General features: G+C 38.6%; 1 protein-coding gene across 1 annotated transcript; it reads right to left on the reverse strand.

The window, feature by feature from the left end:
• Positions 1–4,009: 4,009 nt before the first annotated feature.
• On the reverse strand, positions 4,010–24,836 carry LOC139717329 (prenylated Rab acceptor protein 1-like). The gene is made up of 6 exons (XM_071628838.1): positions 24,629–24,836; positions 13,024–13,233; positions 11,116–11,213; positions 9,318–9,419; positions 6,683–6,767; positions 4,010–5,066 (listed from the first exon to the last, which is right to left on the reverse strand). Exons 1-6 carry the CDS (start codon positions 24,751–24,753, stop codon positions 5,048–5,050), a joined length of 639 nt encoding a protein of 212 aa, XP_071484939.1. The 5' UTR covers positions 24,754–24,836; the 3' UTR covers positions 4,010–5,047.
• Positions 24,837–25,318: the final 482 nt, after the last annotated feature.

Consider the following 25,318-nt stretch of genomic DNA (forward strand, 5'->3'; position numbering starts at 1 on the left):
AAAGCCCTGTAAACATTCTTGAAGACTAGCGCATGGTTGGAGGCTTACAACTTGTATACATGTATAATGACAGTATAGGTACACGTACATTGTGTATCCGGCGACAGAAGTGTTTTGTAAGACTTGGTTTTGCACCATTGACACACCGTCATATAGCAACTTAAATAGGGGGCTTTAGATTTGAGACGAGGACCCTTTATAGACGATTGCGTTGCGCGTCGTGTTGCAAAACTGCAGCTTTAGATTACACGGAGACGCAGCCTAAGCAAAGTAAAATGGCGCCCCCTATATGAATTGAGCGGACTAAAAACGACCCAGAACGCGTACAGTGAGAACTCGGAAGACGAAAAGATCGATTTTGCTATTAAAAAGTGATTTTGCGCATGCGTAGAACAGGTACTTCTCCCAACCCCCCCCCCCCCCTCCCCTTGAACGTCCGCGTCATGAAAATCTAAAGCTCCCTAACGGCTAAAATCAATCGACCGCGAGGATTTGAACTTGATTCTATGGACAGATCATACGGGCCTACATTCAACCTCGCCCAGGCTGGGTCCAAACGGACCGCAGTATGATGCCATCCGATATTTTCAATATACATGTACCGCCAATCGGGTCCATTATTTTCCACACGCCTCGATCGTAACATTCTGACACAGATATAATCACTGGCTAGACAATTACACCGCGCACACACAATAAGCACATATAAGAAATCCACCATGGAGTGTATGACACAGTACATGTAAGCTATTATTAAATGTCTCACTTTAATAATCTATGAATACAATTTTATTGTACATTAATTACTTTATACAAAATTCTGTCTAACAACATACATGCGAGTTCCAACAAAGTCAGGCAACATGGTGTACAAATGAGACCAACTTTATCTGTAAATAAGGGGAATAACTCATATACTATAACAAAATAACTGAATAAATAAAAATACGAAATCAGAAGAGAAATGTCGTACATGAGACTAAATGTTGTCTCAAGTAATCCAAAGAACTAATGTTTGCAGTAAAATGTTCAAGAATTGAGGAACAACTTTTGTGTGTTTTCACATGTGGCATGCTACCTTCACTTTAAATACAATGTAATATCACCAGAGGAGAGGTGTGCAAAAATTATCCTTTAACTTTCTCAGGTTCCTATCCTATTGGTTATTGGCATAACATCAAAACAGGTTGCCATTGGCTGAGTTTACGTGGTAGGCCCCTACACACGGTTTCTTTGGGCCTCTTTAAAGCCTTCACAATACATGTACAATGTATCTACAATCTCAAATTCACACTAAATAATTATGACAATGTGGTTTCAAATTATCATATCTCTCGCAATCCTTGGCACAATCTGACTTTTGTTTCAATATGTCGAGAACCAAATACATTCCTTGAACCCTCACCTCTGGTTTCTTTGATTTTTATGGGTTTTCCTAATTTTGATTTTATCTCATTGGGATGGTGGGGGGGGGGGGGGGGGGGGTTGTTAGTGCTTTCACTGCTGGGGACACGGCCTTGTTGACTAGAAAGAGTTGTCTACTTCACAGACATTATGAGACAGGACCATGGCCTGCATGTTAACTCATGGAATAATGGTGGGTCTTATCCTAAGTTTATGGGCGTACATGTATCAAAATTTGATTGGGAACGGGTTGCAATGCAGTGGAACCTTGTTGTAGTGAGGTCAGACATAACAAAACCCTCTTATAACAGGGTGATTTTGCAGGTTCAAACTCTTTATAATTCTGTTTATGTGTACCCGGATGTAGAGAGAAACCCAATAGAACAAGGTACTTGCCAGGGAGTTAAGGTCAATATATTACACAGTTCCCTGAATATGTAATAGTCCTATGCAATACTTTATGTTCACTTTCAACCTGACAATCTCACAAAATTGTATTGATATTTCATTGTACAGTGTTACATTGTAGCACTATTGCACATATGCACTTTACACACACATCTTTGAACCACACATGCACTTACATATTTGACTGATTAGCTCACAGTTTGATGACAGTGCCCACAAGAACAAAAAACACAAGAGTTTACAGGGAACGTCTCCATAGGCATCAAGTTTCCTATCACATGTTTTAATTTTTTGCTTTTGTTTTTGTTTTGGCTTGGTAAAAAAAAAAAAGTGTCACCACACTGATTCTCCCTAGTCTCATGTGGATGCATAATAAAGGTGAAGGCCTACAAAAGTAAAGTGAGATTTAATTTATATCAGTGAGGGCGCCATCATCTTCAGAAACGCCTTCAAACTTGTGGCCATCGTTACTGAGTTGGTTACATGGCAATTTCCCTTCACTGGTTTGGCACTGGCATTTTTTTGTTTGTTTGTTTGGTTTTTTTTTTGCAAGCCACTGTAGCGGCAAACATTACTCATCATATCGAATCCCAGTAGAGCATCATACATAATTTACTTCATTGCATGGCCACAATCCCATTTCACGTGTAAAGTATGCATAACATTACTGCTGTCAAGAGTTTGCACAGGAGGAAGTTTTTCACAAATAAATAGGTATAAAATGACCTCTCTTTTTTTCTTTACCTGTGAAAAAAATATGACAATATACAAGATAATGACACTACATGTATATACAATAAATGGGGTGTAAAGAAGAAGTTAAAAATTTTGTACAGACACGCACGCAAACATAACAACACATAATAAATTGACAGTTTTGATGCTGATCAACCCCTGAAATTAAAAAAAAAAAAGGAGTAATATGCTGGTACTGAGAAGTAAATGCTCATTATTACAAAAAGGTGATGCACCCAAGGAATTTGAATTGCACCACTACTAAATGATGTTCATCAGTTGTGACTTCAAAGAAAAGACAGAAAAAAAATATTCGCACTAGATTGTGCAATCTCAATAATGCTTCCCCTTCCAAATTGCACTAAGACAACAAACTTGTACAACTGATGTTGATAAAAAGGAAAAGTCTTATATTAAAAACAAATACATCCTCTTTTCCTGTTAATTGTTGCTTTATGTTCTCTGTTTGTGAAACCCCAGGTTATGAGATGTGACTTTTCTTCAATTTGCCTCCCTCTAAAAATGGAATTGGTTGGATCACAACTGCTGATCTGTAATCTAACAAACATGTTGGGGAAAAAAAGGAACCACGGGACTCATTTGTAGAGGGAGACAAATTATTGAAGAAAATTCACATTTCAACCTTCACCCCTCTGATTAATATTCTCTTGCACTCCAGATATTTCACTGTAGCATGTTATGATCATGTTACCACATTAAAGGGCAAATCAAGACTGCTGTCGTTTATTTAATCAATATCAAAAGAGGGACCTTTCTTGTGTGCAGTCACCTTTCCAATGCCAGTGGTCCAGGCGGGGTCGAATCCGACACGCCCCCCTTTTTTGTCAAAACTAAAGAAATAAAAAGAAAAAAATTGGGGGTGGGGTGCATACGCCCCCTGTAATTTTGTAAAGGCGCCCCCTCTTCAGGGAATTCCTGGATCCGCCCCTGCATGGGGTCAGCTTCTGCCAGGGTGACCCCACAGGCCGTACAACGATAACAACACAGAATGTCAATTACAACGTAACGATAAGTATTGGTGTGAATTATGCACACGTGGTTATATCGAATCCAGTTTTTAAGTGCAGAAGCAACAATTTGAGAGCACAGCATTCAGAAGTGTTGTTCACATGGCTGTGCAAAATCCAGCCAGACATTGTGTGATGTGCATTATTCACTTTGTAAATTGTAATAAGTATCAGCAACAAGGATGGCTACTCTGTTTTCAAGGTCCACCAACCTGACCGACTTCTTGCCATCACTCTAATTAAGATGTTGCCGCATAGCATCACTAGAATGGCTTTTGTAAAGCAGATAATTACATAGGATGCATTCGAGCACTTTAAAGTGAAGCAAACGAACTGAACTAAAGCGTACTAAACTGAACTGTGCCAGATCTGGAGCGTGCGAGCGCTCTGTTGAGAAAGCGTTCCTCATAAGTTATTTCTAGAGGGGGGGGGTCACACATTTTTTTATAGCAAGAGGGTCATTTACCTGGTGCGATTAAACTACATGTACTTACAGATGTCCCAAACAAAGAGAATGAACTCTTTGCATTATGTGCATGTTACATGCATTCAAAATAAGCAAACTTTTGGTACGCTTTTGGTACCCTTTTGGAGCACAACACAGAGTGGTCTACTTTTGGCTCGATTCACTTTGGTATGGTACACTTTAGGAGCGTTCGAGTGCTCCTCTGGCACGGGTTCAGTATGGTTCAGTTCGCTTTACAAGAGTGCTCTAACGCACCCATAGACTATCAAAGTTTTGACATGGGATGTGTTTTGCAGGCATGTACTTATTACACAATTATTCCCCTCAAATATTTCCCCTCTTTGTTTCAATGGAAACCAAGAACTTGGTGGTAGTAATAACTTCAAAAGTAATACGTGGATAAACACTCCTAAATTCTACTTTTACTTAACAACAGCATTGACACACATCCAGCTCTCAGCTAATCATAATGACTGGGAACTATTACCACCACCTTATGGCTATTCATAGAAAAGAGAAAATTTGTTGGCATTACATTGTTCCAACATTCATAATGTGTAGGGGCTAATAATCTTGATGTAGAAAGCATACACTTCATACCTCATTTTGATACTTTCTGCTAAATAAACATAGCAAAATAACTATGGAAATCAGTGTATATCACCTGTATATAAAGACTATGACCTACTAATAGTGTTATTAACATAAACCTTGGAGACATGACAAACATATTAAGGACAAGCTGTGTTACAGATGCTAATATACAGTCAGCTATACAAAAATAGATAATTTATTTATTCAGCAGATAAACATGTTTCGTTGCAATTCTCTCGGCATTGTGCATGCATCTCTCAACAGTGTTAGCAAGGTGCTCTTACGTGTAACACCCCTCTGATGGTTAATGGAGCGGTCTGTTTTTGTAAGGTGAATTAGAGCTGACAATGCAGGGTGGGTCCATTCTTTTATTGAAGCCGGGTGAGCAAAGTGGCGTTTCTGGTGAGGGGCTTCATGCACTGCCAAATGATCTGTGATGAAAAGGAAGGAAGAAGCAGAGGAGGGACAGAAAGCCATTCTGTGAGACAGAGACCAAAACAATGATCCGTATTCACGAAGGTGGTTCTAATCTTGTCCATGGTTTATGCAAATTTCTTATGCGTAAAATGCACTTGCCTGATTGTGTTCACCAACAGACATCCAACAATAATGGCACATTGATACACAATATGAAAGGTATGTCTATTTCACTTGATAAATCTAAACCATGGCTTTAATCTAAACCAACTTGGTGAATACAGGAAAATGAGCTGGGTATGAGTCACTAGACAACTACATGTAATGAAGAGCTGCTAATTTCTGCGGATTAAATAGACACTGATGCATGGAGAAAAAAAACACATAAAATTCCACCAAAAATATACAAAAATAAAAAAAATAAGAAAATTTGAAATATCATTTACTGTAAAAGTGAAAATTTTCACGGATTTCGAGCTACAAGAAACCAGCGCCAAAAATAGCTTGCCATATGTTCCCATAGTTGGTGTCTTGATTCCGTGGAATGAAAAACATGCGAAACTCTTCTTACTAGGCCAAGCACGAAAAATTAGTTGAGCGAAAATATCCACTTTTACAGTAGTCGTTGCTACTAGCTGGTAAGCGCACACCTTCGACAAGCTTTGAGGTTGTTATGGGCAAATCTTGCGACAAAAGCATGCAGGGAATCTGAGTGCATTACCAGAGTGGTCTATTAGCAAATTACAGAAGTCATGCATTATACCTACATATTTACGAGAGCAGAAAATGGCACAACTATATCATCTTGACTTTTTGATTCTGATGACAGCAATGGATGAATGCATGACACCGCCACCTCACAATTAATCATTTAACTCTTTAACAGGCCGCGCTCTTTTGGCTATGCCAAATTGTTGGGGGGGGGGGGGGCTTACTTCCCCCCCCCCCCCCCAAAAAAAAAAAAAAAAAAAAAAAAAAAAAAACTTAACAAAGTTGTGGAATGACTTGGGTTTTTAGAGGATGGGATATAACCGTACAGAAGGCCAAATAACCCGACAGCGACATTAATAGTTTCTCAGCCACAATACGCCACGCACAGCTGAAACATACAACATGCTACGGTACTATCTTCAGGTATTTTCTTGCAAGTTGAAACCAACCAGCTCTCTACAGATTTCCAGTCCAAGCCATGTGGCATGGCAGAGCACACTGACATTAATATGTCACAATATCTGACATATTTTAAGATGTCTTTCATGTTGGTTCAATGACTGATTCTTACTGATGACAGGTACTACATTGTACCTGCACACAATAATGATTTACCCACAAACAAAGCACTAACCAGCTAACCAGCTAACTAGCTTACATAAATTGCAGCACTTAACAGGGAACCTATGGCATACTGTAGACTACATTGCATCTTCACCAGTATGAAGCATATACTGAAATGTCAGATGTCCATGACTTTAATAAGCATTCCATATGAACACAGTCTTTTCAATACTACATCTACAGGCCTTGCGTCATACTTGTCAATGAATGAACTATAAAGGCTTTCCTAACTTTAGGAAAGGGTCCATATGCAACACGCTCTGCACTGTTTCTAAACATGGCTCTTCTCTCTTACACTTCTTCCATCTGTATCTCATCTATCTGAGGGCTAGAAGGGTTGTAGAACACAGCGTGGAGCATGATGAAGAAGAATGAGGCACCTGTATAGGATCAAGAAGAGAACGAGATATAAAAGAAAAGACTCAACCAACTTTATCATATCACCATAAAGAGACTCCCACATGTGCCGTAAATGTCACGGCATTCCAAACAAGTTAACCCGTTGAAGACTAGTCCCGAGTATACTCGGGCAGATGTCTATGGGAAATGCTTGTCAGGTCCTACAGCAAAATCTTCAATAGTTAGATATTTCAAAGCTTTCCTTGAATGAACTGAACAGAATACATAGTTTCCTCTTTTTTTTTCTTAACTTACCCAGAAAAATTATTCCGAAGAGTACAGGTGCCATGGTCTATAATTACAGCAGTATTCCTTGCAACGTCTCTGGTAGAACCCCAGGTTATGCTGACATATTACCACAGTGAACACACTTACATGTGTATTCTGAAACGGTATGGTTGATACACTGTACCATAGATGAAGGACTTTTCCATGGATGAAGGACGTACCGGTATTCAAATGAAACTGCCACAGAGCAAGCCTAATGGGGTGCAATCTTTTCTTTCTTCATGATTGAAATAATCCTTAAAGGTCATAGGGACAATATTACTGGTATGCAGTCATGCGTGATCAAGCAGGCAGCAAAAGTGACCTCAAGGAGTGGCAAAAAAAAGAAGTTACTTTTCAGTTTTGTGTTGTTGTTGTTTTTTTTTTTTAACAATGGTTTGTCCATGATAACAGTACATGTAATTGTATTGCTGTTTTCTCACCAATCACCTTCAAGCACTCAAAGGAGACACCTGTAAAGTTTATTTGTGATGTACACATATGTGTGGGTGTCTGCATTTGAGCTCAACTATGTGTGTGTGAAAAATAAAGGAACATATAACTACACGACGGTACTGAAGTATATATATTGTAGTTACCAGACTACAAAATCTAATACTAATATTCTCTTCTCTGTTATATGCCACCCTCTGACTACACATTAGGGGAAAAAATGATGATGAGCACAGAGGCTGTACAGACCTTGGTCCACGGTTTTATTGTAAAAAAAAAAGGGGGGGGGGGGGGGACCTTGATACACCTACACAGGAGGATATGCCCATAGTTGAAAGGCATTTTAAGGCCTGATCCATAATTTCTTGTTAGCTTCACAATTGCTCTGTGGTGGTAAACACAAGGTTAACCCTCTTTGTTAACCCTTATTGTGCTTTGCTTGCCTTTAGGGATGTAAACTACAGTGCCTTTTTCACTGACTGGCTCACGTTTCTGGATACCACAGTAATCATCAATATGCATAGATTTACTTCATCCTCCTAATCATTCGTAGATCATTATGACATCCCTGTGGGAATGACCAGAGAAACCAATAAACCAGGGAGGTGCTAGAGAAGGAGAGACAACTACTGCTCTCCTTTGAAGTCATGCGCGGCACCGCCGAGAAGATGCGTTCGACTACAGGTGTTACCCACGTGCTTTGACAAAAGAGAGCATTTATAATCGGGACTAGCGCTCTCACATCTAGAAATACTTGCCCCAACTGCAATTCGCTCTCTCTTTCAATGTGATGGCAACCATGAATTTGTGTACCTTGAATTGGAGCAGCGAATCAAAATGCAGTGTAAAATTGACAATTTTAACAGCAAATAGTTTAAAAGCATGCTGGAACACGCTTTAGCGGAGTACTTTATTTGAAAGATCAAAATATCCCACATTAAAAGATAGAAAACTAACATGCGGAAATGTGCGCATTATAGAAAAATATTAGGTTTTTTAAGAGGGCCCGATTTTCATTTCATTTCGATTTGCGCATTATGAAGAAACTAGAAATACATGTTTATAATATTGAATTCTTTCCTAAGCTATTCTAAATGGATTCGAGTATTCCACTTAAAATTTTACGGTGAAATAAAGCTTGTAATTCAACAAAAGGTGAAATGCGTTCTTCGTCTCCGAACTTCGTCTTGCAACTAGAGCAGTGCCGAGCATGACTTAAAAGCATAGTGGAATGCTAGACATCCCATTGTAACGCCTTGAACCCAAACGTGTGTTTGCATGAATTACGAAGAGTTGCCACTCCATCTCTGTAACACCTCCCTGAATAAACTGAAATCTTTAACAAATTACACTGAACAGTGTTAATGACATCAGAGCCTCACATATTTCAGAAATGTAGCAGTGTAATTCCATTACATTACCGCTTTCTCAATAAGTTCACCTGTGAAGAATCTATGCATGCCTTCCTTTGTTCTGCTTCCTTGAGCCCCAACTCATGCATTCTTATGGTGAGGCTGCCATGTCATCATCCTTGTTCATTGCAGTTTGTTATAAATCTTAAAAACAATTCTCATTCCTTATCCCAATCACTATAAATTCTGAAACTCTATAGCCAGTTTAACTAATTCATAGTTGTTCAAATGTAAAAGTCTGAAAATAATCCGGAGGTCCCCTTTAAATCAGGTGGAAGATTTTTATGGTTCTTTATCTAAATACCAATGCTCTAGAAATATTTTCCTGTCTGGGGTATGTTTAGCTCTGAATGCTGTTCTCTCATGTTCATGATGGAACCAGTTCTCCCTGGGACCCACCTATAACCCAGAAGATTGCCGAGCCGCCTCCCACCAGAAAGAACAGGGGAAAGGAGAGGAGAGCCACTGCTCCGTACTGCTGGGCCAACGTCAGCTCATAGCCTGCAAGAACAAGACAGGGGCGTACAGTTCACAATGCTGGGGCAGTCACTGCAGCCTCTGTACTACTGAAGGATTACATTTTATGGTCCAAACGGAAAGCCTTGGGCCCCCCTAGGGCAGGTGCAATAAAATCAGAGAGTTGTCAACAGACACATATACAACAATTTACCTAATGTAGTCACCTTAAACTAGGTAAAATCCATTTGAAATTAGAACTAGAAATGTCGCTATGGCGACTGGTATGCCTCCGCCATAATGCATGATTCTCCTAATAGGTCTATAGTACATGAGGACAATGTGTGATTACATTTTCACAAAATTGGCAAAATATTAAAATGACATGTTTGTCACAAATGTATTGAATGTTTACCTTCCTTGACCTATGTTTAATTGGATGAATAGGAGAGCATGTATTTGGGGATTTAAGAACTTTAACTTGACTTTGACCATTTCATAAGTTTATGCACTGAGTAATTTTCAAGGTATGGAGAAAAAGCGCAATTTCTGTATTGAACAGTAAATTGTTATCATTTTCATCTGGCCTTTGATTCATAAGAAAAGCACTGTCAGGCAGAACATACATAAATTCAGCATGTACTAAGTTTCAAGATAACTTGAGCCACTTCCGAGATATGGAGAAAAAAGTAAGTTCAGCACTTTCACTTGATCTTTGACCTTTTGACCTTTGACCTTCTTGGCAAAAAAAAAAAAATCCCAGAGAATCTCTATTGGGTTAGACATGATACATCAAGTTTAAAAAAAAAAATATCCTGCTGGCATTGCATAAATATAAGGAAAATAGTAAGATTTTGAAGTATTGCCCTTGACCTTTGACCCCTGACCTTTGACCCCATGAACCCTAAGTTCCCTAGATAACCACTGCCAGTCAGTAAATGCATATACACTATGTTCCATGAATATACCTTGAACAATTTCCAAGATACAGAGAAAAAAGTGAAATTTTAACATTTTACTTGACCTTTTGACCCCTGACCTTTTGACCTCATGACCCAAAACTTTCACCAGAGAATCTTAATTGGGTAGTACATGTATACACTAAGTTTCAAGAAAATATCTTCAGGCATTGCATAGATATGGGGGAAATAGTAAAATTTTAAGCATTTGACCTTGACCTTTTGACCTTTGACCTTGAGCATGTGCACCCAAAAGTTGATAGGCACAACTTCACCCCCTAATACACATACATGCCAAGTTTCATTAGGATACCTCATAAGGTTTTGGTAGTTACCCTGTCCACAAAATTCATTACGGACGGACGGAAGGACGGACGGACGGACGGACAACCCGAAAACATAATGCCTCCGGCACCACTTCGTGGCGGAGGCATAAAAATTACAGAAACACACTATGCTAAATAATATTTTTGTTTTGACTGAAACTAGCTCATTTTATTTTTTTTTTGTATTTTGCAAGAGGCAATTTTAACTTTGTGAGGCACCAACTAGGAAAGATTTGATCTTCTTCAAAGTCAACTCCTGCATAGTGAACCACATCTGATTTGGCCATCAACACAAAATCTTTGTGATTCTTTTTTTTTTTAAATCTTGGTCTCATCAAACTCGCACTCAATTACTGGGCAAGTTTTCCTAACGCTCGGGGATCATTCTGTTCTCAGGTCTTGCTGCAATTTGAACAATTACCAAAACTCTTATCTCAACTCTTTTGTGTTACTTACTGCCAATCTTGAGTTTCCTGTTCTGGTTCTTGACGCTGATGTAGTAGCAGGCACCGAAGAGTCCACCCAGGGCTATCAGGAGCATAGGTGAGGTCAGTCTATGGGCAGTGTAACATCCAAATTGATGAGAATAAGAATTAAATGAAGACCACAAAAAATTCCTTTCTGGTTGCACCATTATCCATTTAAAGCCACCCTATCTCTTTTACAATTCATACTATATACAGTGCACTCCCGTTACAACGAACACAGTTATAACGAAATTTTGTTATAACGAAGTAAAACTTCTGGTCCCAAAATTATTGCCATTAAAGTCTATGGTACAAAATTCGCTTATAACGAACACGGTTATAGAGAAATTTTCGTTACAACGAAGTCTTTTCCGAGCACCACTGACAAAGAAAAACAAAAGAAATGTGCTCCGTTATAACGAAATGCGGATCGCTTTCGAAAATACCTTAGCAGAACAAGAAGGTATTTACAGCGTCTCTGCATCGGCGAACGCGTCACATCACTGTGTGTTCGCTTGGTGTGTCACGCAGTTTCCGAGGGGGACTTGCGTTATTGTAATAAAATAATCTGAAATTGATTGACTATTTGTTTTATTGTTCACATAGCTTTCCAGTGTATGACGAGTATTCAACAAACAGAATATCATATATGCGTGGCTTCCTTGTTTTCTTTATACATGTATATTATTGTATTTGTTCGTTTATAACGAAATTTCGTTATAACGAAAGAAAACTGACGGTCCCGAGCATTTCGTTATAACGGGAGTGCACTGTAATTATTTAAATTATCATCATCATCAAATTTCATTATCATTATCATCATACATGTCAGGGGTGGATCCAGGAATTCTGTACCAAAGAGGGGGTGCCTTTGCAAAATTAAAGGGGGAAGGGTGCATGCAAACTCCATTTTTTCTTTTTATTTCTTCTTTTGCTTCAAAAAAAAAAAAATACGGGGGGGGGGGGGGGGGGCACCCAGTGCGCTCCCCCTGGATCTGCCACTGCATGTAGCTATTGACATGATCATCAGCTGCAGCACTAACATCCTGCTCAGTTCAAAATCTCCACACCTCAACTGGTATAGAAAGATGTGATTATTCTTGCAAGAGGAAGTTCTTTAAAGAATGTCACCAATTCTCAATCTTTGATTGGATTCCGCACAAGACATGCTGATATTTCAAACAAACGTTATTCCAAGATATTGAGACACAATATCAACAATAAATTCAGAGGCATGCACAGGTATCGCAAAAATATAAGAAAAAATGTTCGACTTCATGAAATTGTTGCATTGAGTTGTCTTGACCAAGACTTTTATCATGGCTACTACTAAAACACTAAGTTGGTGCTTACTGCAATGTAGGATAATTTGACAATCAGTTGCAGTAAAGAAAAAAAAAAACCCTCATGTAATATGGTATCCCAGGGGTATCATTGGTTTTGACACTGAATACAGATCAAAACAACATGAACACAACTGCATATTACAATGTATGTGCTCTGTAGCCGTTTTGATAATGAAAATAATGCATCTATCTTATCACTTACATCTTACTTTCTACAAAAAGATCTCCATAGCAAAAAAAAAAACAAACCCCAAAACATTTAACACATAGTTAAGCAAAAATATGTCACTAAACTATGTCTGTGTATGAAGCACAGCATAATGATATGCAGGTAATATTAATGTTGTGCCACTGAGATGTACATGTACAAGCCTACACAAATTTTCAAAGGTGACTAAAGGAAGACATACTCTCTGAATCTTAATAATCATACTCGATTCTTACTTAATTTCATCCTAATTTTACTCATATATTAAGTTTGGAACCTCCTCCTCAGTCCTAGTAAAATAATTTGTGAGAATTAAACTCTAAAGCCTGTCTGTCATACTCACATGCAGTATATGGCCAGTATCAGGAATACAAACACGTAGTTGCTCTGGAAATGCTCAATGTTCTTGACGACTCTTGACCCTGCTGTTGCCACTGAATTTGGCTTGGTGAAGCGAGCCATGCTGAGGAACTGGCCCCAGGGCTGGATGTTCTGCCTCCGTGCCGAAAACCACTCGCGCAGCGAGGTACCAGACAGGCTCATGGCTGCAACCCTGCAACATGTTAAGAGACATGTAAATCATTGTTGTAGGTCTCTACTCTTATGGCACTCAAACACTGTCCGGTTTTTGTAGGTTCTAGCAAAATCCCTAAAACACTAATTTGCTACATACACTCTCTGAAGATAATTCTTGGTGCTACTGTATAAAGATAGATACAGTGTTTCGTGAATTGAAATAATCGAACTTCAAGTCAGATTATCTTCATATATCAAACACTAATGGACTGAGAGGTACACATGTACAGTATGTACACTGTACCTGTTTTAGTCTCTTGTCAACGGAAATGATGAACAATTAAAGTACACAAATAAAGAACAATAAAAATTTTCATGTGCTAAGTAGACCTCCAACTGCAATGTAAACCGCACAGACAGCACAAAACATGATTAGACTAAAGTGTCTATTTGTTACCATTAACCAGCTACCACAGGCCGAATATTGCGAAGCAGAGGGGCAAATAAGTTTTGTATAATTTTAACTCAAAGTACATGCGGTAAAGAATAACAGTTACTACTGTTATTGTCAACCATTATTTTAAGGTGTACGAGCAAACTACATACAATCCTATTCCCAGCATAACCACATCATCGGCATCGCAACTATGGTGATGCACAGACATGAATCACTGAAAAACGTAAATCCCAACACATGGCTTGTTTAATATGCAGACATCCCAGCCTCAATGGAAAATCAAAATCTGTCTGCAGAAAGCGAACGTAGTAAAAACTAGAGAAGCACTCTGAGTGCGAGCGCAGACCTCTGCCAAGCAGCTCACTTCCACCACCAATCTTCATCATCATCATCGACAGTACATACGGAAGTAGTAGGTGCAGTCCTGTCAAGACTTCCGGTCGTTCCGTCAGGTTGTACATGATCCTACAAATTTGTACCTAAAATTTTGTGTACGTGCGTGTGGGCGACGGGCTATACATTCTTTAAGGTAGAGATTGGTGTTGGGAGGACCAGTGCTTGTCCAACCTGGACTTGAAAGTGTTATCTTGTTCTTCAATCCATTACGATCAGTGACTTCCACCCTAGATGCTGAAAATTGCCTGATTTCCCAATTAGGATTCTAGTACAGTAGATTTCTAGCAGAATTTGAAGCTCTATATGTCAACTTCCAGCTGCGCGGCCGTGGAGCACCTCGCCCTAGCAGAAACTACATGTGATGTAGAGCACGCACTTTAAACGGCAATGCACGTATGCAAACCTAAAAAATGCGCAGCTTAACCTCCCAAGACAATTGACCCTACCAGTCAAAATATCGGAAATCCTTCATAAAATTCATTGGCATTAAAATTCCCGGATCAATCCCAGAATTTAATAATCTGTTCCTTGTGTCATTCTCAGCCTTTTGTCTAACAGACATTAAAGGGACTGTACAGCACTGGTTGAGGTACCACGGTAGGGATTCCGGTTTTGAACATTCCTAAGTGAGATAATGAAAAGCCTCTTATGAAATATGAAAGAGCATGTAGTTTTAAGAAGGATTCAATGTTTATTTGATGAAAATTGGTTTTCAAATGGCTGAGATATCCCAAAAAGTGCTAATAATAAAAGGCGACATGCCACAATTTTATTAGCATAGATCTCTGTTTCACCTTGTTTTTGGATATCTCAGCCAATTCAAAACCGAATTTCATCGAATAAACTTTTGAAACCCCTTAGAACTACATGCTCTTTGACATCTCAGAGTGATTTCTGAATATCTCGCAAAACGTGAAAGCCAACGATTAAATCTTCACTTCGACTAGCCCCGGAGACGGCTACCTCGCAGCTGAGCGGGAGCAAAAATCAAAACTCCATTGCCACATTCACGGCGACTTCACAAATAAAGCACGGCTAAATTTCCATCATAAACACAGTGACAATAAAAAATGAAATATACATTACCTTTTCGACTTGTTTTTCTCACCCATTTATCTAAAAACTGCAAAATCTTCTACATTTTTTAGGAGTAATAAGCGGCCTGCCCTAGTGCAACAGTCAGTAGTGGAGAGACTTGCTGCTATATCCATTAGTATGGTATGCATTACGCATGCTGTCAATACACTGCATGCATGCTGTGCGCGCGCCTGGAAGCTGTGCGAGCGATTGTGAGTTTCAGTGAGCATCGGTGAGCTGAAGATATTTGAGTTATAAGACAACATTTTCTGCATCATAAGCCATGAAATGCATCAAACAGTCGCCGAAATTAATCATTTAGGTTTAATCGACCCACCCCAGTTTTTGTTGAAAAATTAAGGAAATATAGTGCCGAAACGGCACCGTTTTGTACAACTCCTCGATCTGAATGCGAAAATGTCACAGCCCCAACGCTGCACGTTGGGACTCTGCAGTTACACTTCGACCAGACGTGTACACACCCTTTAACTATTTGTCAGATTTGTGATAGATTCTATTGCACTGGTAATGTTACTCCAAATAAGTTATTGCTCTGCTTTCACCCAAATCCACCTTATTTAGTGTTCACAACTTTTAGACCGGTCAACTCATTTTGCACACACTCGAGTTGACACAGACAGACAGACAGACAAACAAACGATTAGAGTAAAAGCCCCAATTTTCGGACACTTAAGCTTTTTTGCAATATTTATTCAACTCAAATAATTTTCCACAAAATGAAATCTATAATAATGTTTGTTACATATATCAAACTAATTTTTCTTAATATTGATTTTCTCAATCCGATCATAAAATTTCACAAAATCCCCAAATATTATCACCTTGTCAATTCCCCAAAATTCGGACAGCGTCTCCAAAATCCGGACACGCGTGCAATGTCAGTACGCATACAAGGCCGCTGAAAAATCCGCGCGCGCCATACCTTCTTGACGCAAGGTTGCATTGGGGATGTTGCGGGGCCCGTTCGTGTCCGAATTTTGGGGACTCTGCACTTGCATTCAGCCCCTGTACATTTATTCACTGCATCGGCACGTACGGAGATTTTGTTTTTCTTTTGTGCTTTTGAGGATACCATCACACTCTGAGCTAGTCTGGGCTCCGTCCCCTTTTCCTTGGTGCCAAGAGAGGGCGCAAACTTTCTGATTGCGATATTCGAGAGACTGCGCGCCCAACGAAAAAGGGTCCGGGAAGAAAGTTTCAGTTTTACGACTTTCCGATCGGATTTTGACTGAACGCGATATATCATTCGCTCTGACAGGTCCCGCCCACCGAGTATGGTAGTAGTCTGTTTATCAAACCAATGTAAATGAAATTTGCGTCTATCTGACTTCGTATATGATCTATATTAATGACATGTAGATTCATATAGGTCACAAATTGGTTTTAGAGTATTCAATTCTTCTGAAGAAAAGACACAGTACCTTTTTATTCATAGTAGGCCTAATACGAACACATAATGCTGAATTTGCTGCTGAATTTGGATTAGACTAGTCATCGACCGTTATAGGCATTACACAGTTCAGTACCTTTCTCCCAACACCCTGCAGATCTGTCCTTGGTCTCTCTTCCACCCCCCTGGTCCCACCATGGGCGGATGGAGTACTGCATGCATGCATTGCATAATTATGTACATTACCCAGTATAAAGTGTTTAGTTTGGCCATGGAGCTAAAAACGAATGGCGATCTACGATCGTTTATCTCTCTAGTGATTTCCCTGTATTTTTTTTCAACTTTGTACAAAAGAATAGGGCCCAATAGTAGCCATGACTATTCGTATCATAATTAGAAATGTTCTTGATTTTGCGATCTTGTTTGTGGCAGTGCAACAGGATTTGGTAAGAGAGAGGTATTTCAGTCGGCTGCTCTGTGTCCGAGTGAATCCATAAACACTTTGAAGAAGGCACTGGTTCTGAATATCAAATTGATATTATATGCAAATTGACTGGGTATACTACGACTGCAGTCGACTGTATGTTGTACTTGTGTGCCAATCCTATAAGATGAAGCCTTGAACTTCTGGAATCCCCCCCCCCCCTTTTTTTTTAGCCAAGTATAAACGTTAAGTAGGTTTACAATCGGATTTCTATATCTGGAGAACAATAATTCACAACACAACCACAATAGTAAAACTGTCAGCATAGGACCTAAATACCACGCAATTTCAAATAAAAACATCCACAAATCTTTCTGAGTGTGGGATCTGACGCTGAAATTACTAGTGATAAGTGATTTCATCGATAAAATATGTAGCCATCAAAGCTTTATGTGTTATAAAATATAACAGGTTAGAATACAAAAACACGCTTTGATTACGCGAGCATAAAAGGTTTCCCGCGTTGAGCTTCACAAGCTTAGGAATAGTATTTTATCAGTTTTGATTTAAAAAAATAAGCTGGTATTTTCTTCAGACCTAATTTACCAAAGGAAGATAAAGATATCACATGTTTGATGGAGAATTTACGTGGCAAACCTTATACACGCTATGTATCCAAAATTGAATAGGCATTGTTTTCAGAGAAACTTTATTATTTTGAAGGTTTGATAGCCCCCCACCCCCACCCCAAAAAACAAACAAACAAACAAACAAACAAACATATGAAACAAGGTTCGTAAATCCAACATATGGAAAAATTGCATACTTATAACCAAACATTCGGAATTACTAACCAATATCGTTTTATATTAACGAACCTTCGGGATTGCAAACTTTTTTTCTTTATATGTCTTTTAGGAGCTATACAAACGAACATTCGGAAGACCAATCCTTTAGTATTTTAAACGAACCTTATTTAGTTTTGGATTACTGAACCATCGTAATAATAAACCCTGAAAATGAACCTTCAGAAAAACAAACTGTAACCAGAAATGAGAAATTTCTGACTCCAGAATTATTCAGCATTTAACAATCCCAGCGGATCGATTGTTATACAATTCTGATATTCACATTGCATTATAAAGATGATGCCATGTAACCATCAGGAGGTAAACTAGCTATAATCATCAAGAAGGCAAGAGAGCCTCCTTGATATAACAGACAAACTCCACAACACCATGCTGAAGGGCATAGATATAACTCAGACACTTGCTTATATCGTATAGTGCAAAATAGATTTATTAATTATTCATTTAAACTTTATGATACCACAGTCTACGGGGTTCACCCCTCAGAACAACACGACATGATAACAACATGGTAAGGTCTCCTATAAAGTTTATCTAGCTGCCCTAGATTTTTAATCCTTCATTGTTGGACGATTTTTAAAGATGTTCATTAACAGCATGATTAAAGGAGAAATATCTGGTATTTCTAATGAAACATAATACTAGTATGAACGTTACCGTTAAGACAAAATTGCAATATGTCGATCGTGTCCCACACTGCGCATCATCAATTTTTATACTATCCACGCAGCTGATGTTCAATGCATATAAATGCAATTTTACTAATAGCTGGGCTCGAAAGTTATATCATCTTAGTGTTAGATGCACCCTATTATACCCCTGTTCAAATTATGTTAGATTCTTTGAAATTACAATCCGTTAAACATAGACTGGAATATAATTATAATGTATTTATGTACAAGATTTTGAAAGGCCTTGCTCCCGAATATCTAAGACGAGTTTCACCTCAGCGAATTAATCCATACTCTATACGAGATCAGTCTCCATGCACCAACTATATCTAGCTAAACCCAAGTCCGAGTATAAAAAGCAGTCTTTTTCATACACAGCAACGAAGCTATTTAATTCTCTACCCGTGTTTGTTAAAGGACAAGTTCACCTTCATAGACATGTGGGTTTAGTGAATGCAGCAATATTAGTAGAACACATCAGAGAGAGTTTGAGCAAAATCGGACAATCCGTTAAAAAGTTATGAATTTTTGAAGTTCCTGCTCAGTCACGGCTGAATGAAAAGACTACTATAGCTTGTGATGTCACATGAGTACAACGATATAAAGAAAGAATAAAGAAAATTCAACAAATTTCCATTTTTCTCGCATAACAAAAGAACACTCGACTTCTCTCTTTCAGAAGGCAGGGGGAATAATATTACCCTGAACGTATGTCAGTAGCAATTCGAAGAAATGTGCACTTTACTCAAAAAGTAAGGTTTTGTGAAATTCTCTTTTCATTTTCTTTATAGTTGTACGCATGTGACATCATACACTGTAGTAGTCTTCTCTTCCAGCAGTGACTGCACAGATACTTAAAATATTCGTAACTTTTGAACGGATTGTCCAATTTTCCTCAAACTTTCACTGATGTGTTCTACTAATATTGCTGCATTCTCTCAAGCCTTATGTATATGAAGGTGGACTTGTCCTTTAAATCCTCCGCCTCACTGCCCCTTTTTAAACGCAATGTCCGCAACATCCAGGTGATTACCAGCAGTAGTTAATTTCTCGTTTCTTTGAAAGTTGTACACATGTATTCTTCCTGTCACCTGTCTTTCTCACCCTCTCTTTCTCTCCCCCCCCCCCTCTCTCTCTCGCTCTATCTATCTACAGAGGCTCTCCACTTTTATGAAATGTATTATTGTGTGTGTTTGTATATTATTATTATGTATATATTTTATTGTATCATACATGTGATTTGTTCCAGCTGGGCTCCCTTGGAAAGCAGGCCTTGCGGCTTGAATGGGACTACCCTGCTTTTATAAAGAAGACAATAAATAAATTTAAAAAAAAAATCATCTGTGATGTGTAAATATTTCCTAAACCATTTACTTCCGGGTATTGCTTTCCAATAGGTGATCTTCAACCATACAGACAAGAGAAAGTCCACTCCCATTAAAAAAAGAGAAGTAAAATGCATGTCTTTTCAACAGTATGGTTTTGCGGGAGGTAATTTGCTAGTCGTATCTTATTCAATTTTGCCCCCCCTTTTTTTTTTGGGGGGGGGGGGGGGTGTGTATAAATGAGAATGACCTGTAGGCCTCCTGCATTCACATTGATGAGCACCCATTAAAAAGAAGTGTTCGCTTTCAAAGTCATAAGACAATTTTAGTCGCTGTAATGATGAGAAGCATTCTGCTTCTCATCATTACAATGTCATGCTGTATTATCATCCTTCGATCAACGCGGTAGCATTACAAGTTTGTTTCCTTTTGCTCTGTTTTGCTTTACTGCTATATAGGTTAGCACTAACACCTTTTCAGGGAAAATAGATGTGTGTAACACTCCTGTTACCGGTAGGCCTACTTCAAAATCCATTCAATTAATAAAATTAAAAGAATTGGCATATTGTTATCGCCACGTATCAGCACATGCCATGTGAACATAACAGCGGGTATTGTTGTGATGATTAAGTGTGCTATTTACAAGTACATAACTATATACAAACCCTTAAATCTTTTAAGTTTCGGCTAATGAAAATTATTTCATTATCAGAAAAAAAAAATAGTGAGCAATAGTTTATTGCGAATAAATGAACCTTCGGAATAACAGGCATAGCTTTCTGATTAAAGAGCCTATCAGTTTGGAAGAACGCACCATTTTAACCAGCACCATATTCCTCACGAATATAGCACTTTCAGCATAATCTGTTTTAAAGACAAGCCACAAGTGTTTTGGTAAAAGGACGCATGGAACAATGTTGCTTTTCCGTTTAGATGAAATAGTTTGACTATGAAAGTTCTTACTATGAATAAATTCCCTCAGAGCGTTTGTATAAGTTTATAATTGGATGAATCCTGCGAGTTATGTTGGTCAGGGAGTGAGTTTTCGTAACGTATACGTTTCCCACCTGCACTTTTTCCATGGAAATGAGATAATAAAGTTACTTTAATGTGTTCTATAGTGAGATATGGGAGGAGTTGCTTGTAGTTGAGCTATAAGGCTGTCATAATCCTTGAGGAGAAATCTCATAGCAGGGTATCACGTATGTTTCGTTGAATCTTGAAATACCTTATGGAATTCGTCAGTGAAATCCGTCTGTATTTGACTCGATCTACTGAGTATATAAAAAAAAATAACAAAAACACGAACCTCTTCGTTATCCTATATACCCGCAGGCGCAATCCAAAGAATTTCACGTGCCTTTGTTGACCATGACAATTTTTTTTTATTCCTATCTACAATCAGGCTTAAAGGACAAGTCCACCTTCATAAATACATAAGGATTAAGATAATGCAGCAATATTAGTAGAACACACCAGTGAAAGTTTGAGGAAAATTGGACAATCCGTTCAAAAGTTACGAATATTTTAAGTATCTGCGCAGCCACTGCTGGAAGAGAAGACTTCTACAGTGTATGATGTCACATGCGTACAACTATATAAGGAAAATAAAAAGAGAATTTCACAAAGCTTTACTTTTTGAATAAAGTGCACAGTTCTTCGACTTGCTACTGACGTATGTTAAGGGTAATATTATTCCCCCTGCCTCTGAAAGAGAGAAGTCGAGTGTTCTTTTGTTATGCGAGAAAAATAGAAATATGTTGAATTTTCTTTATTCTTTCTTTACATCGTTGTACTCATGTGACATCACAAGCTATAGTAGTCTTTTCATCCAGCCGTAACTGAGCAAAAACTTCAAAAATTCATAACTCTTTAACGGATTGTTCGATTTTGCTCAAACTCTCACTGATGTGTTCTACTAATATTGCTGCATTCCCTCAACCCACATGTCTATGAAGGTGAACTTGTCCTGTAAGCCTGATTGTAGAGACAGAAATATATTTTGGCACGATCGACTATTTGAGTCTGGTTCCTACATTGGATATTTTGTAATGATAATGATGTTATTACTATTATTTATTATCATTACCATTTTTTTTTTTTTTTTGGGGGGGGGGGGGGGGGTCTGGTTTTAAATATCTTTGGTAGAGTTGCTTTACCAAAAATATGACTTCTGTGGCACGGGATCCCTTAAATCTATTTGAATTTTTTCCAGAATGGATAATATTGTTGAATCATTATTTTTAGAAATTTACATCCCAGGGATTAGGAATATTGTGGTCGGCATTATGTACAGACCTCCAAACTCCAATATCAAAGATTTTTTTAACTTACCTTTCAGATTTGATAAAATCCCCAGTTTTTAAATATAAGGATTGTTTCTTCCTCGGCGACTTCAATATTGACTTACTCAAGTTGGAAAATGATTACTGCCGCACACGAGTTTCTTCAAACATTTTTGTCCTCTTCTTTTCTTCCGCTTATTTCGAAACCTACGCGTGTCACTGATCACTCTGCTACTCTGATCGACAATATGTTTTTTAATACCCTATTATACCCCTTATTAATTCTTATATAATTCTTTCAGTTCTGTCTTGTCTATGAGTCCCCCTTTATTAGTTTCGTCGTCCCAGTTTCGTTTTATGTTTACTCACCTGAGTATGTATGTCTGTTTGATACTCTATCTTCCTAGTGGGCTTCCAGACTTTTTTCTTTTTTACTTTATTCCCAGTCTTTCTTCCCCTTTTTGCATCAGTTCAATTTCTATTGACATTCTTTACTTGAGGGGCCCACATTCTACAAGCATTGTCTTTTTAGTGGGTCCCTCCATTTTTCGATGTCTTACGTATTATATCGTCTTTATCACTTCAGTCAATTTTCATTACAACGTATTTCTTATCCCAAGGTTCCTCGATTATATTTTTCTCAATTTACTTTGTTTTGACTATGCAACCTTATTCTCTGTTACCAAAGAAAGTGAAATGTTTATGTTCTTTTCGAAAAATGAAATAAAGCATGAATTGAATTGAATATTGATCAAAAGTCATGTACTCTCTAAAAAAAAATCGAGTGAAAATATTTACTCTTAAAAGAGTGAATACAAAAAAGAGTGAATTTCGAGTGAAATTGGAGTGAATTTTGAGTGAAAATGTTCATTTTCACTCATTTTGGAGTGACGTCAGGGATCACTCCAAAATCTTCGAGTGATCCCTGACGTCACTCCAAAATGAGTGAAAATGAGCATTTTCACTCAAAATTCACTCCAATTTTACTCGAAATTCACTCTTTTTTGTATTCACTCTTTTTAGAGTGAAAATTTTCACTCGATTTTTTTTTTAGAGAGTATATGAAGATCACATTAGTTTAGCGGATATAGTGGGATTGACCCTTTTACGGAGGTCACTCTGTTATTCTCGGAGGAATCAATCTAAAATAAAGTCTGTAATCTTCAATAAGCCTATAATGTCCAATGAAACATTTTTTTTTCATCGTATTATAAAATTGTGGAGATATTAATACAGCTCCCCTATTTGGATGGAGGCTACGTTTCATGAAAAAACTTCTCTCTCATAAGACACACAGACTTTACTTCTCTTGTATACATAATATAGCTTCATAATTATGAGACTATTTGGAATTTCCTTGATTTTATGTGACAACTTTTATATGATGACTTCATTAAATCATGGAATTGGCAGCTTGTCTCTCATCATGCATAAAGAAAGCATAGGCCTACATAATGCAGTATGAGCAGGCGGTCGAAGTGGGCTCAACTTCACAACAAAACCCTGTATTTGGTGGACATTGCTGTAGTGTATAGTCAGGGAGGTGCTATAGCACCTCCCTGGTATAGTGGAGGTGGGCAGCACTACCACACACGACCAGTGGGAGTGCGATCAGCTGGTATTCTCATTAACAAGTAGTAAAACTGTCTGATTGACTGCGAGTCATGAATATTCATGACCACTCTAGCGTGAACTCTTGACCCTGCTCGATCCGGCGAAAGTATTTTACTGGACTCTTTTTTTCTCGGGTATCGCAGTTCTCGGCGTATCGCAATCCTCGGGTGTCACGCCCTCACACGGCTTGACGTGTACACGATCACTGCTACGAGTAAAAAGAGTCCAGAAGCTAGACTAACTCTGAGCTTGCGATAAGCGAAAAATCTCGCAACAGAACGGCGTAATTTTTCAATTTTTAGCGCTTTTTTGGCGACCCCGATTCTTTACACGGGCCCTGATTTGCGCGCGCTTTGGAAAAGTCGCGGCAATTCCGCGATTTTGACGGCAAAATTTGGGATTTTAGATGGACTTTTGGAGGTGACTCCGGCATTTTCGCGTGGTGAACGAGTGTGCTAGTGTGTGAAACGATGTGATATGCTTGTGCTGTGACAGTCGACTTTGCTGCCTTGTGATAAGTGGCGAGTGTCCGGATATTGGGGGCCGGCCGAAAATTGGGGTTCTTACTCTAGTCTAAACGCCTTTAGCCCTTACCTACTTAGCGAAGGTAATACAAATTAAATTTTAGTCATTGCCGACATTGGATGAGTACACTGCTACTGGTCCCTACTGACTACCGCTACCATGCTGCATGACTTGAGTATTGACTAACAAAACGTTTGTTACTGCACTGTACTGTCTACCTACACAGTTGTTGAGTCGTGGCATTTCAGCTCATGGATCAGTACATCAGTGCAGTATTTACATTGCGGATACCGTGCACTGCACTAAATTGGTTACACATACATTACAATAATTCACATGTACGGTACTCATAATAGCACCCGATCCGACTCTGCCTACCCTGTCTTTTGCAGCACGCTCGGGACGTCGATATTTCCTTCTAACTGTACGTCTTTCATCATTTCTTCTGTCTCTTCTGGCTCTACCTTGACCTCTTCAGCTAGCTGAGGTTTTTCCTCGGCCATTTACAGTGTCAGCGAATTCGAAGTAAAAGTTTCAAATGGGTGAGCCGCTTGTTCTCCTTTTGCCAACGCAACAAGTTCACACGCAGATGATTCACTACGTGTTTGTGTCAAGGCTGGGTTGTTTTGATTATTTTATGTATGCATTGCATTGCGCATGAAATGGCTTCGAGGTTTTGGCGAAATATATTTTAACGCCTGGTAGTAAAGCTAACTTGCGTGGTCAGTTTGACTTACCAGTAGATGGCGTTCGACCTCCTGTGGAAGTAGAGGCCTTTGACTGCCCACGACTTTTTGGCAAAAATGAAAGAAAACCAACCCCATTGCTTAAAATCATTAGGCCCTTTGCTTCATCTTTTCTTTCATTGCCTCAGAGGATTTTATTGCTTGCAAAGGTAGATTGATATGCGAAAAGCAACATTCCCGAAATAGTGTGTGTACTTCACACTTCCTCCTCGAAATTATCAATATGACAAATCGTTGTACATGTGTATTACTTTACAAAACTGGCTGCATCAAAGTTATTGTTCACAAAAACCGGTAAGTCCATTTTTGAAGATTTTGAAGT

This window comes from Diadema antillarum, unplaced genomic scaffold (genome assembly GCF_040938485.1).
Source record: "Diadema antillarum isolate AM-2024a unplaced genomic scaffold, OU_Dant_1.0 scf00000007, whole genome shotgun sequence".
NCBI lineage: Eukaryota > Metazoa > Echinodermata > Echinoidea > Diadematoida > Diadematidae > Diadema > Diadema antillarum.

What these genes read in the sequence shown, in the direction of transcription:
- LOC139717329 (XM_071628838.1), bottom strand. Translation starts at nt 24,753, where the DNA reads ATGGCCGAGGAAAAACCTCAGCTAGCTGAAGAGGTCAAGGTAGAGCCA. An exon ending in AGCGTGCTGCAAAAGACAGG is followed by an intron (nt 13,234 to 24,628) that starts GTAGGCAGAGTC and finishes AACATGTTGCAG; the next exon opens with GGTTGCAGCCATGAGCCTGT. An exon ending in ATACTGGCCATATACTGCAT is followed by an intron (nt 11,214 to 13,023) that starts GTGAGTATGACA and finishes CACTGCCCATAG; the next exon opens with ACTGACCTCACCTATGCTCC.